Source organism: Mustela erminea, chromosome 3, assembly GCF_009829155.1.
Source record: "Mustela erminea isolate mMusErm1 chromosome 3, mMusErm1.Pri, whole genome shotgun sequence".
Lineage (NCBI taxonomy): Eukaryota > Metazoa > Chordata > Mammalia > Carnivora > Mustelidae > Mustela > Mustela erminea.
In genome coordinates, this window is record NC_045616.1 from 67,444,221 (window position 1) to 67,457,363 (window position 13,143).

Consider the following 13,143-nt stretch of genomic DNA (forward strand, 5'->3'; position numbering starts at 1 on the left):
GTTAGCTCTAGGTAGCAGGTATATGCAACATTTCTACTACTTCCTCTGTTTTTGAATACTACCCCTGCTACTACATATCTGTGATGCTATATGGGCCAACTCACCAAAGTAACTGATGATTATTTTTATTAAGGTTTCCTTAATGCATTTTCAATTCTACATTTCAAAGAACTGAACTTAATCTTACTTTTGCACTCTCACCAGAAAAATCAGAATTAAGTTTGTTTTAAAATAAATTTAATAAAAATAATCCAGTTTTACATATTTTACATGTGTGGAGTATTTACAAATTCCTTCTACAGCATTTACTTAATGTTTACTATTTCTCCATTATTTGCTTTTTTGACTATTTCCTTCAGTAGTAAAATACTGTCCAGTGATCTCTGTAACTAAAAAATTAGCTTCTTGGGTAATCCTCCTAGGTGAAAAAAAAACGAGGTTGTTCACATTTAATCTTAAGGCAATTCCAACCAGTCACTGCATTCCAACTACATTCATTTTACCTGCTTTGGTTTGCTAGTAATACTTATTTAACAATAAGCATACAATACATCAATAAAAACTTAAAAGAAAATAAGGTACATACTAGTAAGTTCTCGCAACTCTGATGTATACTCCAAAAGAGCCCATATCCTTTTAAAAAGCTTGATTTAATTATTTTCAGTGGAAACAAATATTGCTAAAATACCACATTCTCTACCACACTTACGAAATAGCTCACAATCTACATTTCTTAGCTGCCCCTCGGTCACTAGCTATATACTACCTACTTGGAGTTTTCTGAATTCATTTCATTTCTTATGAAAATGGAAGTTTTACCTTGTTCTAAGGCCTGTGTTCTCTTCCGTTTTGTTGCTACAACTGGATTTGACTGCTCCTTTAAAGTTTCCAACGGACAGTTTGGTCTTGGCAGCTGACATCCAGGTGTCGGCCCTGGCCGATTACTGAAATACTTAGTTTTCAGTGCCTTGAAAAATGGAAGATACCAAGGAAAGTAGGGTTTTAAGTGATTATCTGAACTGTTTTTAAGAAAATCTAACTTCCAGAATTGTTGGGAATATTAAAAACACTATATGAATACCCCACTTCCAAAACGAAATTGATTTCAAGAGTTTAGATGAGCAAACTACTATAAATAAATACATAATAGCTTAAGATCAGCGGGTAATTCTATTACCTTAAGAAAAAGACACTACAGGGGCACCTGGGTGGCTCAGTGGGTTACTGCTTTCAGCTCAGGTCATGATCTCAGGGTCTTGGGATCAAGCCCCTCATCACATGGGGCTCTCTGCTCAGCAGGGAGACTGCTTTCCCCTCTCTCTCCGCCTGACTCTCTGCCTACTTGTGATCTCTGTCTATCAAATAAATAAATAAAACCTTAAAAAAAAAAAAAAGACACTACCTTCTAACTTTTCCTCAGTTAAACAGCCTATACTAAATATGAAAAATCCTTAATAAGACATTGTACAAAATACTAAATATGAAAAATCCTTAGTAAGACATTGTATAACTCAGCTCTCTACACTTTAGGGGCTCTATAGTTCAACACATAAAGAGAGAAACATACTTAAAAAGAACTTCAAAGTTTGTCACAACATCTATATGTATTCAAATTCCAAATCATGTAAATAAATTCCTGAAAATAAATTTTTTTAAATGATGCAAAAGGTTGGAAACAATGTGTTAAAATCCAACAATCTACTGCAAATTATTAAAAATTTTACTTGGAAGGAATTGCACAATGTTATTTCTATATTCTACCTGCTAGGTGTTCTATGATACACTATTTCCTTTACTTTGGTCCAAAATTTAAAAAAAATAATTTTTTTTTCCCCAATAAAAATAGTTTTATTCTAAATGATAAACTAGTCAAATTCATAATTTATTTGTATCCTATAGCCACAATATTCCTTTTGGAAAATCCTTTCAGGAATATAAAAAAGTCCATGTAAACTTTTCAAGCATTTCCTCCCACATTCTATTATTTGCAGTAATAATTTAAAGATTCCTAACTTCAAAAGAGTTCAATTTCTACAGTATTTCTTCCAAATCAAGAAGTTCCATAAGTAAATTAAACTAATTCTGAGATATCAGAGATCTAAGAAAGGAACATTATCTCATTCCAACTTTAAGACAGATATGCACGAGCCAGAACATGTTTTTAAAAATGCATTCTAAGGGGTGCCTGGGTGGCTCAGTGGGTTAAAGCCTCTGCCTTCGGCTCAGGTCATGATCCCAGGGTCCTGGGATCGAGCCCTGCATCGAGCTCTCTGCTCAGCGGGAAGCCTGTTTCCTCCTCTCTCTCTGCCTACTTGTGATCTCTGTCTGTCAAATAAATAAATAAAATCTTTTTTTTTTTTTAAGATTTTATTTATTTATTTGACAGAGATCACAAGCAGGCAGAGAGGCAGGGAAAGAGAGAGAGGGGGAAGCAGGCTCCCTGCCCAGCAGAGAGCCGGATGTAGGGCTCAATCCCAGGACCCTGGGATCATGACCTGAGCCGAAGTCAGAGGCTTTAACCCAATGAGCCACCCAGGCACCCCTAAATAAAATCTTTTTTTTTTTTTTTAAAGATTTTATTTATTTATCAGAGAGAGAGAGGGGGAGAGAGCGAGCACAGGCAGACAGAATGGCAGGCAGAGGCAGAGGGAGAAGCAGGCTCCCTGCTCAGCAAGAAGCCCGATGTGGGACTCGATCCCAGGACGCTGGGATCGACCCACATCAGGCTCTCTGCTCGGCAGGGAGCCTGCTTCCCCCTCTCTCTCTCTTCCCCTGCCTCTCTGCCTGCTTGTGATCTCTGTCTGTCAAATAAATAAATAAAATCTAAAAAAAATAAAATAAAATAAAAATGCATTCTATCACAATATAACACACATAAGTTGTCACAATTAGTATTTTTCTATAAATTTTGAGTTTTACTACTAAGGAAAACAACTTTCTAGATAATCTGACCTAGTCTCAAGTTTCTTTTGATGGAGGTAATAAGTATATGTATAAAGGTGGAAAGGTAATAATGAGATACTTGTTTGAAATCAGAAAAGAAATTCTGATGGTAAAATATCTAGCACATATGTATTAATGTAGCATTATATACTGCCAAAAACAGATGGCCTATAGAAATAAATGCATTATGGGGCGCCTGGGTGGCTCAGTTGGTTAAGCTGCTGCCTTCAGCTCAGGTCATGAACCCCGGGTCTGGGATCGAGTCCCTCATTGGGCTCCTTGCTCCGCAGGGAGCCTCTGCCTGCCACTCTGCCTGCTTGTGTGCTCTCTCTCTCTCTGACAAATAAATAAAATCTTAAAAAAAAAAATTAAGAAAGAAAGAAATGCATTAGACAATGATTTGGTAGCTTAAGTGAAAAAAAAAAATCCCTTTGAATCCTTGGTATAATGTACATTAACATGGTTTGTTAAATATGAAGACTTGAGACATTTCATTTTAATCAGTCTTACTTTATGAACTCTAATCATTGTACTGTGATGCATTCCTGCATTTCCCTGCCCCAATTTTAAATGTTTGTGACACTGTCCTTTTTTGTCTTGTGCTTATTTTTGAGACAAAGAAAACTGATTCCGCCCCTGCCCCACCAATCTATAGGGCTTTTATTTTTTTGTTTGGTAACATTTTTCTCTTCTTTTATAAGAGCAGACATTCTTGGTCTCCCTAATTTTTTTTCAGTTTGATTCTTATTTCCCTTAAACAAGGGTTAGTATCAATGTCTGTTCTGTTTGGAGTATCTTTCAATCTCTTGTAAGCATAAGTTGTATCAAGAACTATACAGGGTGGGGGCGCCTGGGTGGCTCAGTGGGTTAAGCCTGTGCCTTCAGCTCAGGTCATGATTCCAGGGTCCTGGGATCGAGCCCCGCATCGGGCTCTCCGCTCAGCAAGGAGCCTGCTTCCCTTCCTCTCTCTCTGCCTGCCTCTCTGCCTACTTGTGATCTGTGTCTGTCAAATGAATAAATAAAATCTTTAGAAAAAAAACAAAAAACAAAAAAAAAACTATACAGGGTGCCTAGATTGCTCAGCTGGTTGAGTGTCTACCTTTGGCTCAGGTCAAGGGCTCCATGGTGGGCTCTCAGCTTGGCAGGGAACCTGCTTCTCCCTCTCCATCTGTCTACCTCTATCCCTCCTTGTGCTGTGTCAAATAAATAAAATCTTAAAAAAAAAAACAAAAAAAATTATACAATTTTTGGGGTGCCTGGCTTGTTCAGTCAGAAGAGCATGCAGCTCTTGATCTCGGGGTTTTGAGTTTGAGCCCCATGTAGGGTGTAGAGATTACTTAAAAATAAAATCTTTAAGAAAGAAAGGAAGAAGAACTGTATTATTTTCTTCCCCATTATCATTTTCTGACTATGACAATGATTAGCATGGATACTGGGACTGCATTTCATGGGGAAAAAAACCGAAACACTTTTGGCATTAAGCTTAGCACAACCATTATTTTAACAAATACAGAATGCTTCTTATTTTTTCTTCTCTAGGTAAACTATTTGAAAGCCAATTAATTATGAAATAAATATGTATTTATACGTTCCTTAACAAAAGTAAATTCTCCTGTTGTTGTGTGTACATGATGTAATTTAATACCAGTCTGAACAGCTGGTAGCTTGGGGACAAGATAAAATTTGTTATTCCTTAAAACTAAAACACATCTTGGGGACCTGGGTGGCTCAGTGGGTTAAGCCGCTGCCTTCGGCTCAGGTCATGATCTCGGGGTCCTGGGATCGAGTCCCGCATCAGGCTCTCTGCTCAGCGGGGAGCCTGCTTCCTTCTCTCTCTCTCTGTCAAATAAATAAATAAAAATCTTTAAAAAAAAAAAAAAAAACTAAAACACATCTTTACAGTATTTAAAGAATGGTAAAAAATCTCAAGAAATTCTACTTTTATTTTATCTATGCCAGAATTAAGATTCCCGTATTTCCTATTAAAAGAAAGATATGCTAAGATACCTGTGTCGCTGTAATTCGAGTACACGGGTTGAATAAGAATAAGCCTTGTATGAGATCTAGCAAGTCGTCTCCTGCTGCAATGAAGATGTGTTGTAACGGGATTCCAGGAAAACTCTTAAATGTCACGAAATCTGGAAGACTACACATGTCCTGTAAAATATTTATAATTCAAACTTAGGGACTGAAAGGCATATAGCTCTCAGATGAAGAACTAAAACTGTCAAATGGAGAATGTAATGATTTCCATCGAACTGCTTTGCACCACTGTCAAAAATCATTTGGTCAGGGCACCTGGGTGGATTAGTGGGTTAAGCCGCTGCCTTCGGCTCAGGTCATGATCTCAGGGTCCTGGGATAGAGTCCCTCATTGGGCTCTCTGCTCAGCAGGGAGCCTGCTTCCCTCTCTCTCTCTGCCTGCCTCTCTGTCTACTTGTGATCTCTGTCTGTCAAATAAATAAATAAAATCTTAAAAAAAATAAAATAAAAAAATAAAAACTTAAAAAAAAAAATCATTTGGTCAGATTCAGTGACTGTCCTGCGCACTGGACTTTCCATCCTGGAACCACAGCCCAGTTTATTCATAATCTTGTGGAGAAGACCTTGTACTGTGAACGCTGCTATGACTTAGCCATTCTGGTACTACGGCAAGGTTAAGCTGGTTACTCTAACCCCTGCTGAGACTCCTATAGCTATTCAGAGCTTGAAAAAATTTGTATACCACAGTTTCAATCAGAAGATAAAGTCTGATTAAAATGTCTCTTTTCTATTATTTATTCTCAGGAGATAGGGCTATAAGAGGAAGGAAAATCTAAAGGATTACAATTTTAAGAATAAACAAGTGAGGGGTGCCTGGGTGGCTCAGTCAGTTAAGCGTCTGCCTTTAGCTCAGGTCATTATCTTGGGGTCCTGGGATCAAGCCCTGCATCAGGCTCCCTGCTCAGCAGGAAGCCTGTTTCTCCTCCCACTACCCTCTGCTTGTTTTCCCTTTCTCACTGTGTCTCTCTCGGTCAAATAAATAAATAAAATCTTATTTAAAAAAAAAGAGCAAGTTGGTTGCAAAAAAGTTATATGGTATGATCCCATTTTTATTAAAGAAAAGACAGAAAATGCAACTCTATGTTTATATGCTTGTGTATGTATCCTCACAGCAAGATTTTCTACCAAACTGACAGTGATAAACCCTGGGATGGGAATTATTGGGATGGAGAAAGGGCAACATGTACAAAGGAGGCTGGACAGTATACCACAATTTTAACTTTCTATTTGACATAAATTTTTCGAAGTATGTATTACTAATAACTTGAGAAAATGAATACATTTCTTTAAGTAATACCTACATGACAGCATCAGAGTCGTAACAAAATTTCAAAGAACATGTATGAAAGCTTACTGGCCACTGTTCTTCAGTTGGTGTGCCCAAAGTTTCAAATATTCTTGTTAGTTGATCAAGGTCTGAATCTCCTGGCAAAAAAGGAACCTGGAAGAGAGTGAGATGTAGGTATTTCAAGGTGGTTTATAATAGATATACAAATAATACTACAAATTCCATAAAAAAACTAAGCTGTAACAAAAATAAAAATGAAGTCTGAGGTATACTAGATGTGGCAGTAGATCCTACTGCTGCTAATCAAATGAAGAGCACCGTGTTTCCCATTGTATTCACTCCACAAATCTTTAATAAACATTATGTAATAAGTATGTGGTAATTAATTAAACCCTAGGCATTTAAAGTAGGGAACAAGACAAAGACACTTGAGTGCCTCGGTCAGTTGAGTGTCCAACTTTTGATCTCAGCTCAAGTCTTGATCTCAGGGTTGAAACTTCAAGCCCCACACCTGGTTCCATGCTAGGTGTGGAACATACTTTAAAAAAAAAAAAGAAAAAGGAAGTGAACAAGACACTTCTTGCTCTCCCCTGGGGTGGCTGTGGGGGAATGTTGGTAGTACAACTAAAGGGGCATCGCCCAGATGATGTTTTCAGGGAGAGCACAGGATCCTAGCAACCACAAAACAGCACCTACCCTACTCTACAAAGGCCAAGGAAGGTTTCCTAGAGGAAGAACCAACCAGTGAAAGTTGAAAAATGAAAGAGTTAGCCGGTGGAAAAGTGTTAAGATGGAGAAAAATTATTCTAGCTAAAGTACAGGAACAGGGGCGCCTGGATGGCTCAGTGGGTTAAGCCTCTGCCTTCGGCTCCGGTCATGATCCTACGGTCCTGGGACTGAGCCCCGCACTGGGCTCTCTGCCTGGTGGGGAGCCTGCTACCCCTCTCTCTGTCTCTGCCTGCCTCTCTGCCTACTTGTGCTCTCTGTCAAATAAACAAATAAAAAATCTTAAAAAAAAAAAAAAAAAGTACGGGAGCAAAGGCTGGCAGGCAGAAGAACATCTATATTACAATCTTATTTAAATAATATCTTGGCATACTATTTCTCTGAAGAAGTATAATGGCAAACTTTAAAGGATAAATGATAAGTTAAAAGTTAGAAACTAGTAAATAATTAAAATCCTTGCTATAGACATTATTTTCCAATTCATCCTCAAACATCTTCATAAATATATAGGAGAGTAAAAAAGAGTTTGCTCTGTGAAGAGAGACTTTTCATACTATTACAGGCCTTAAAAAAATTTACCAGCTCAATGAGAAAATGAAATTAAGTACCAGCTTTCCCACATTTCTATTACTGTCAACTACTACCACCACCAGCACCAACCCCTGCCAAAAAAGCATTTAATTCTGCCAATTATCAATTCCAAGCTCATCCATTTTGCCTTTTCTAAGAAAATAGATTAGTCCTTTAAATGTTTTACTTTTGCCAGCTGAAGCGGTCAGCAGATGCTGCTGGATAAACACTATAGGAAGACTTTTGCTTCCTGGCTCTAGCCTGTATGCCCAGCTGACTCCTGCGGCACTCTCAGCTTCACTACCAACAGGTTCTCACAAATGTCGGCAGTTTCTTCAGTGCCCAATGCACAGAGCAGCTTCACTCTACAGAGAGTTGTGTAGCAGAGTGCCTCCAGAAAACCACCTCCTACAGAAGAGCTTTCCTCTGCATGCAAGACAGACTTTCAACAAGTTCTGCCAACACAGCTCTACAGCAACTTCTCTATCATCAGTGAGCCACACTCTGCGCATTACAACGTCTAGAATTCAGTCCCTGGGTCCTCTTCCTTGGGTGCTCTGTATTAGTCCTAGGGTGGCTGCTCCTTTTGTCTACTCTTATATGCTTTAAAATAGTCTCTTTACCTTTTCTTCTTTGTTTTATTTATTTTAGAGAGAGACAGAACTCAAACTCATGAAGGGGGGAGGGAGAGGAGAGAGAGTCTTAAGCAGATGCGGCACTGAGCAGAGCCCACTGTGGGGCTCAGTCTCACAACCCTGAGATCACGACCTGAGAAGAAATCAAGAATCAGACACTTAACAATATGCACCATGCAAGAACCCCTCTCATTACTTTTTATTAGTCAATCCTTCATTATTCCAATCGATAACCATAGTTAATTCTTAATATTAAACTTCCCTTTTTAATGTGCGGTTTCTATTTACTGACTGGAAACAGATTTAATATAATCCCTATGTATAACACTAGACTATTATGTATATGAAATGTGTATCCAAAAAAAGAAACCTGAAGTTATATTAACACTGCATGAATATTTTTAGGCATGCTAATGTTTTTATTTTGAAGACTACTAAAATAAACTATGAGATCTGAAGAGGGGGGCCTGGGTAGCTCAATTGGTTCAGCATCTCCCTTTAGCTCTGGTCATGATCCCAGGGCCACAGGATCAGCTCCCTGCGCAGCTGGGAATCTGTTTCTCCCTTTCCCTTTGCTCCCCGCCACCACTTGTGCTCTCTCAAATAAATAAATAAAAATCTTAAAAAAAAGGAAAAAATCTTTTAAAAAAGGACCCTCATCGAGGGAGGAGCAAGGTGGTGGAGCAGTAGGAGACCTAAATTTTATCTAGTCCCAGGTATTCGGCTAGATAGTTATCAAACCATTCTGAACACCTACAAACTCAACAGGAGACGGAAGAGAAAAGAACAGCAGCAAATCTATGAACAGAATAGCGACCACTTTCTGGAAGGGTAGACATGCAAAAAAGAGAATCCAAGGTGATATACAGGCAGACAGACCATGGAGGGAGCCTCAGCAAATGACAGAGCAGCAGAGCAAGAAATCAGAAGTTTTAGAAGTCGGTTGCACTAAGGGACATCACTCCAGTGGCTAAGCAGGGGGATGGAATCCTTGCTGGAACAGTGTGGTCTCAGGACCCTTAGGGTCACAGAAAGACCGGGGGTGCCAGAGTGAGGCAGAGTTCCCAAGTATCGGAGCAGGGAAGCCAGCTGCAGAGATGCAGCCAAGGAGTGGGCTCTCAGCTTGCCATTACCATAAACTGGATCCGAGGTAGTCAGGCAACTGCTCTTTGAATATGGACTCAACAAGTGGCAGATCCTGGGAGACCTCCCTTCCTCCCCAGGGAGAAGCAGCATTGGAATGCGCTGCAGGAATCGTCTGGGTTTGGAAACTCCAAACGGGGCTGTGTGTCAGAGATAAAAACGCTCGATCACAGGCTGGGCAAGCAGAAAGTGCCTACGGAGACCAGGGAGACAGGTGTGATTGACTGCTTTTCTCTGAGGGATCACTGAAGGGGGAGCCCCAAGCTCTCAGCTCCTCCAGGGCTAGATATTGGGAGGCTGCCATTTTCATTCCTGTCCTCCACAGCTGTACAGCTGTACAGAAAGCTTTCGAGGAATGAAAGCTACCGAAAAGCAAACCTGAGCAGATTATTTAGCCTAGCCCCTGGCAAGGATGGAGCAATTCTGCCTAGGGCAAAGACATTTGAGAATCACTGCAACAACCCCACCCCTAGAAGATCAGCAAGAACATCTGGGCAAGACCAAGTATGCTGATCAATGAGAACTGAAAAACTCCAGCGTTAGGGAGTACAACACATAGAATTTACGGCTTTTTCCCCAAGATTCTTTTGTCTTTCAAAGTTGATTTTTAAAATTTTCCTTGTTTTTTTTTTCTATTTTTATTTAATTTTTCCTCTTTCCCATTTTAACCATCCTACCATATCAATTACTTTTTAAAAATTTTTAATTTTCATTTTTATAGTCATATTCTATCTCTTCATTATATTTAACCTTATTTTTTGTGTATATATAAGTTTTTCTTTATTTAAAATTTTGAGATACAGTTTCTTCTAAAAGACCAAAATATATCCTAAATCTAGTATATGGCTTTGTTCTAGTCTCCCGCTTGGTCACTTTATTTTTTTTTAAACTTTTTTTCTTTATTTTTTCAGTAAACTTATCAATTCTTTTTTTAAATTTTCATCTTTACAGTCATATTCCATCGTTTCATCATATTTACCTTTATTTTGTGTGTGTATGTATGTATATGTGTGTGTGTGTGTATATATACTTGTGTATATACTTGATTTTCTTTCCTTAAAATATATATATGATTTTCTTTCCTTAAAATTTTGGGAGGCGGTTTCCTTTAATAAACCAAGATACAGCCAAAATCTAGTGTGTGGCTCTGCTCTGTTCACCAGCCTGATCACATTCTTCTTTTTCTTTCCCCTTTCTTCCTCCCGGATTTCAGTTCTCTTCTGATTTTTTAGTGTTTGTTTTTCGAGGGTAGTTGTTACCTTTTAACATTTTGTTCTCTCATTCATCTATTCTTCTCTGGACAAAATGACACAACGGAAAAACTTAAAGAAAAAACAAAACAAAACAAGAGGCAGTATGACCGCAAGGGACTTAATCAATAGGGACATTACAAAGATGTCAAACTAGAGTTCAGAATGACGATTATAAAGATACTAGCTGGAGAATTCCTTTCTAGAAAAATAAAAGAACTAAAATCTAACCAAATCGAAATCAAAATTTTAATGAGGTGCAATAAAAAATGTAGGCTCTAACTCCTAGGATAATTGAGGCAGAAGAAAGAATTAGTGATACAGAAGACCAAATGATGAAGAATAAAGAAGCTGAGAAAAAGAGAGGTGAACAACTACTCAATCATGAGGGAAGAATTCAAGAGATAAGTGATACATACCATAAGATGAAACAATATTAGAATAATTGGGATCCCAGGAGAAGCAGAAAGAGAGGGGGAAAAGATATACTGCAGCGAATTATAGAAGAGAACATCCCTAATATGGGGAAGGAAACATGCATTGGAATCCAGCAGGCACAGAGAACCCTCCTCAAAATCAGTAAAATAGGTCAACACCCCCTCGTCTAAAAGTAAAACTTCCAAAATGGTCAACACCCCCTCGTCTAACAGTAAAACTTCCAAGTGTCAGACACAAAGAGAAAATCCTGAAAGCAGCTCAGACGAAAGGACCTACAATGGTTGAAACATTAGATAGGCAGACCTATCCACAGAGACCTGGCAGACCAGAAAGGACTTGCATGATATATTCAGAGCATGAAATGAGAAAAATATGCAGCCAAGAGTACTATATCCAGCTGGGCTGTCATTGAGAATAGAAGGAGAGATAAAAAGCTTCCAGGACAAATAAAAACTAAAATAATTTGCAAACACCAAACCAGCCCTACAGGAAATATTGAAAGAGGTCCTCTAAGTAGAGAGAGAGCCTAAAAGTTACATAGACTAGAAAGAAACAGACAATATACAGTAACAGTCACCTTACAGGCAATACAATGGCACTAAATTCATACCTTTCAATAGTTACCCTGAATGTAAAGGGGTTAAATGCCCCAATCAAAAGACACAGGGTATCAGAATGGATAAAAAAAAAAAAACAACAAGACCCATCGATATGGTCTATGCAAGAAACTCATTTTAGACCCAAAGACACCTCCAGATTTAAAATCATTTAAAATGATTTAGTAGGTGGAAAACCATCTACCATGCTAATGGACATCAAAAGAAAGCAGGGGTGACAATCTTTGTATCAGATAAATTAGATTTTAAGCCAAAGACTATCATAAGGGATGAGGAAGGACACTATATCATATGTAAAAGGTCTGTTCAACAAGAAGATCTAATAATTGTAAATATCTATGCCCCTAACATAGGAGCAGCCAATTATATAAACCTATTAATAACAAAATCAAAGAAACACATTGACAATAACACAGTAACAGCAGGGGACTTTAACACCTCCCTCACTGAAATGGACAGATCATCCAAGCAAAAGATCAAGAAGGAAATAAAGGCTTTAAATGACACAATGGACCAGATGGACAACACAAATATACTCAGAACATTCCACCCCAAAGCAAAAGAATGCACTTTTTTTCCTCTACTGCACATGGAACTCCAGAATAGATCACATCCTGGGTCACAAATCAGGTCTCAACCAAAAGACTGGGATCATTCCCTGCATATTTTCAGAAAACAATGCTTGAAACTAGAACTCAATCACAAGAGGAAAGTTGGAAAGAACGCAAATACATGGAGCCTAAAGAGCATCCTACTAAAGAATGAATAGGTCAACCCATTCATTAAAAAAAAAAAATTTAAGGGCACCTGAGTGGCTCAGTGGGTTAAAGCCTCTGCCTTCAGCTCAAGTCATGATCTCAGGGTCCTGGGATTAAGTCCTGCATCCAGCTTTTTGCTCAGTGGGGAGGCCTGTTTCCCCCTCCCTCTCTCTCTGCCTGCCTCTCTGCCTACTTGTGATCTCTCTGTCAAATAAATAAATAAAATCTTTTACACAAAATTTAAAAATTCATGGAAACAAACGAATATGAAAACACAACTGTTCAAAATCTTCAGGATAAAGCAAAGGCAGTCGTAAGAGTAAGTTATACAGCAACATAAGCCTTCCTCAAGAAACAAGGTCTCAAATATACAACTTACCCTACACCTAAAGGAGCTGGAGAAAGAACAGCAAAGAAAGCCTAAACCCAGCAAGAAAAAAGAAATAATAAAGATCAGAGCAGAAATCGGAACAGAAATGGAAAACCAAATTAATAAAATCATGAATGGAAGAGGAGATCATGGGGCGCCTAGGTGGCTCAGTGGATTAAGGCCTCTATCTTTGGCTCGGGTCATGATCCCGGAGTCCTGGGATCGAGCCCCGCATTGGGCTCTCTGCTTGGCTGCGGGCCTGCTTGCCTTTCTCTCCCTGCCTGCCTCTCTGCCTACTTGTGATCTCTGCCAAATAAATAAAATCTTAAAGAAAGAAAGAAAGAGGGGCGCCTGGGTGGCTCA

General features: G+C 38.8%; 1 protein-coding gene across 4 annotated transcripts in view; it reads right to left on the reverse strand.

Moving 5' to 3' along the window:
* Positions 1-13,143, reverse strand: part of CDK7 (cyclin dependent kinase 7) — a 37,888-nt gene that overhangs the window by 4,292 nt on the left and 20,453 nt on the right. For 3 of the 4 annotated variants that reach the window (XM_032336062.1, XM_032336065.1, XM_032336064.1), the window contains 4 exons: positions 6,340-6,426; positions 4,951-5,100; positions 820-967; positions 221-418 (listed from right to left, as the gene is read on the reverse strand). In XM_032336062.1, coding sequence (XP_032191953.1) covers positions 390-418; positions 820-967; positions 4,951-5,100; positions 6,340-6,426 — 414 coding nt within the window. In that variant the 3' untranslated portion in view covers positions 221-389. Of the gene's footprint in view, positions 1-220; positions 419-819; positions 968-4,950; positions 5,101-6,339; positions 6,427-13,143 lie in introns of those variants that run through there. The other variant, XM_032336063.1, reaches the window with a different exon arrangement.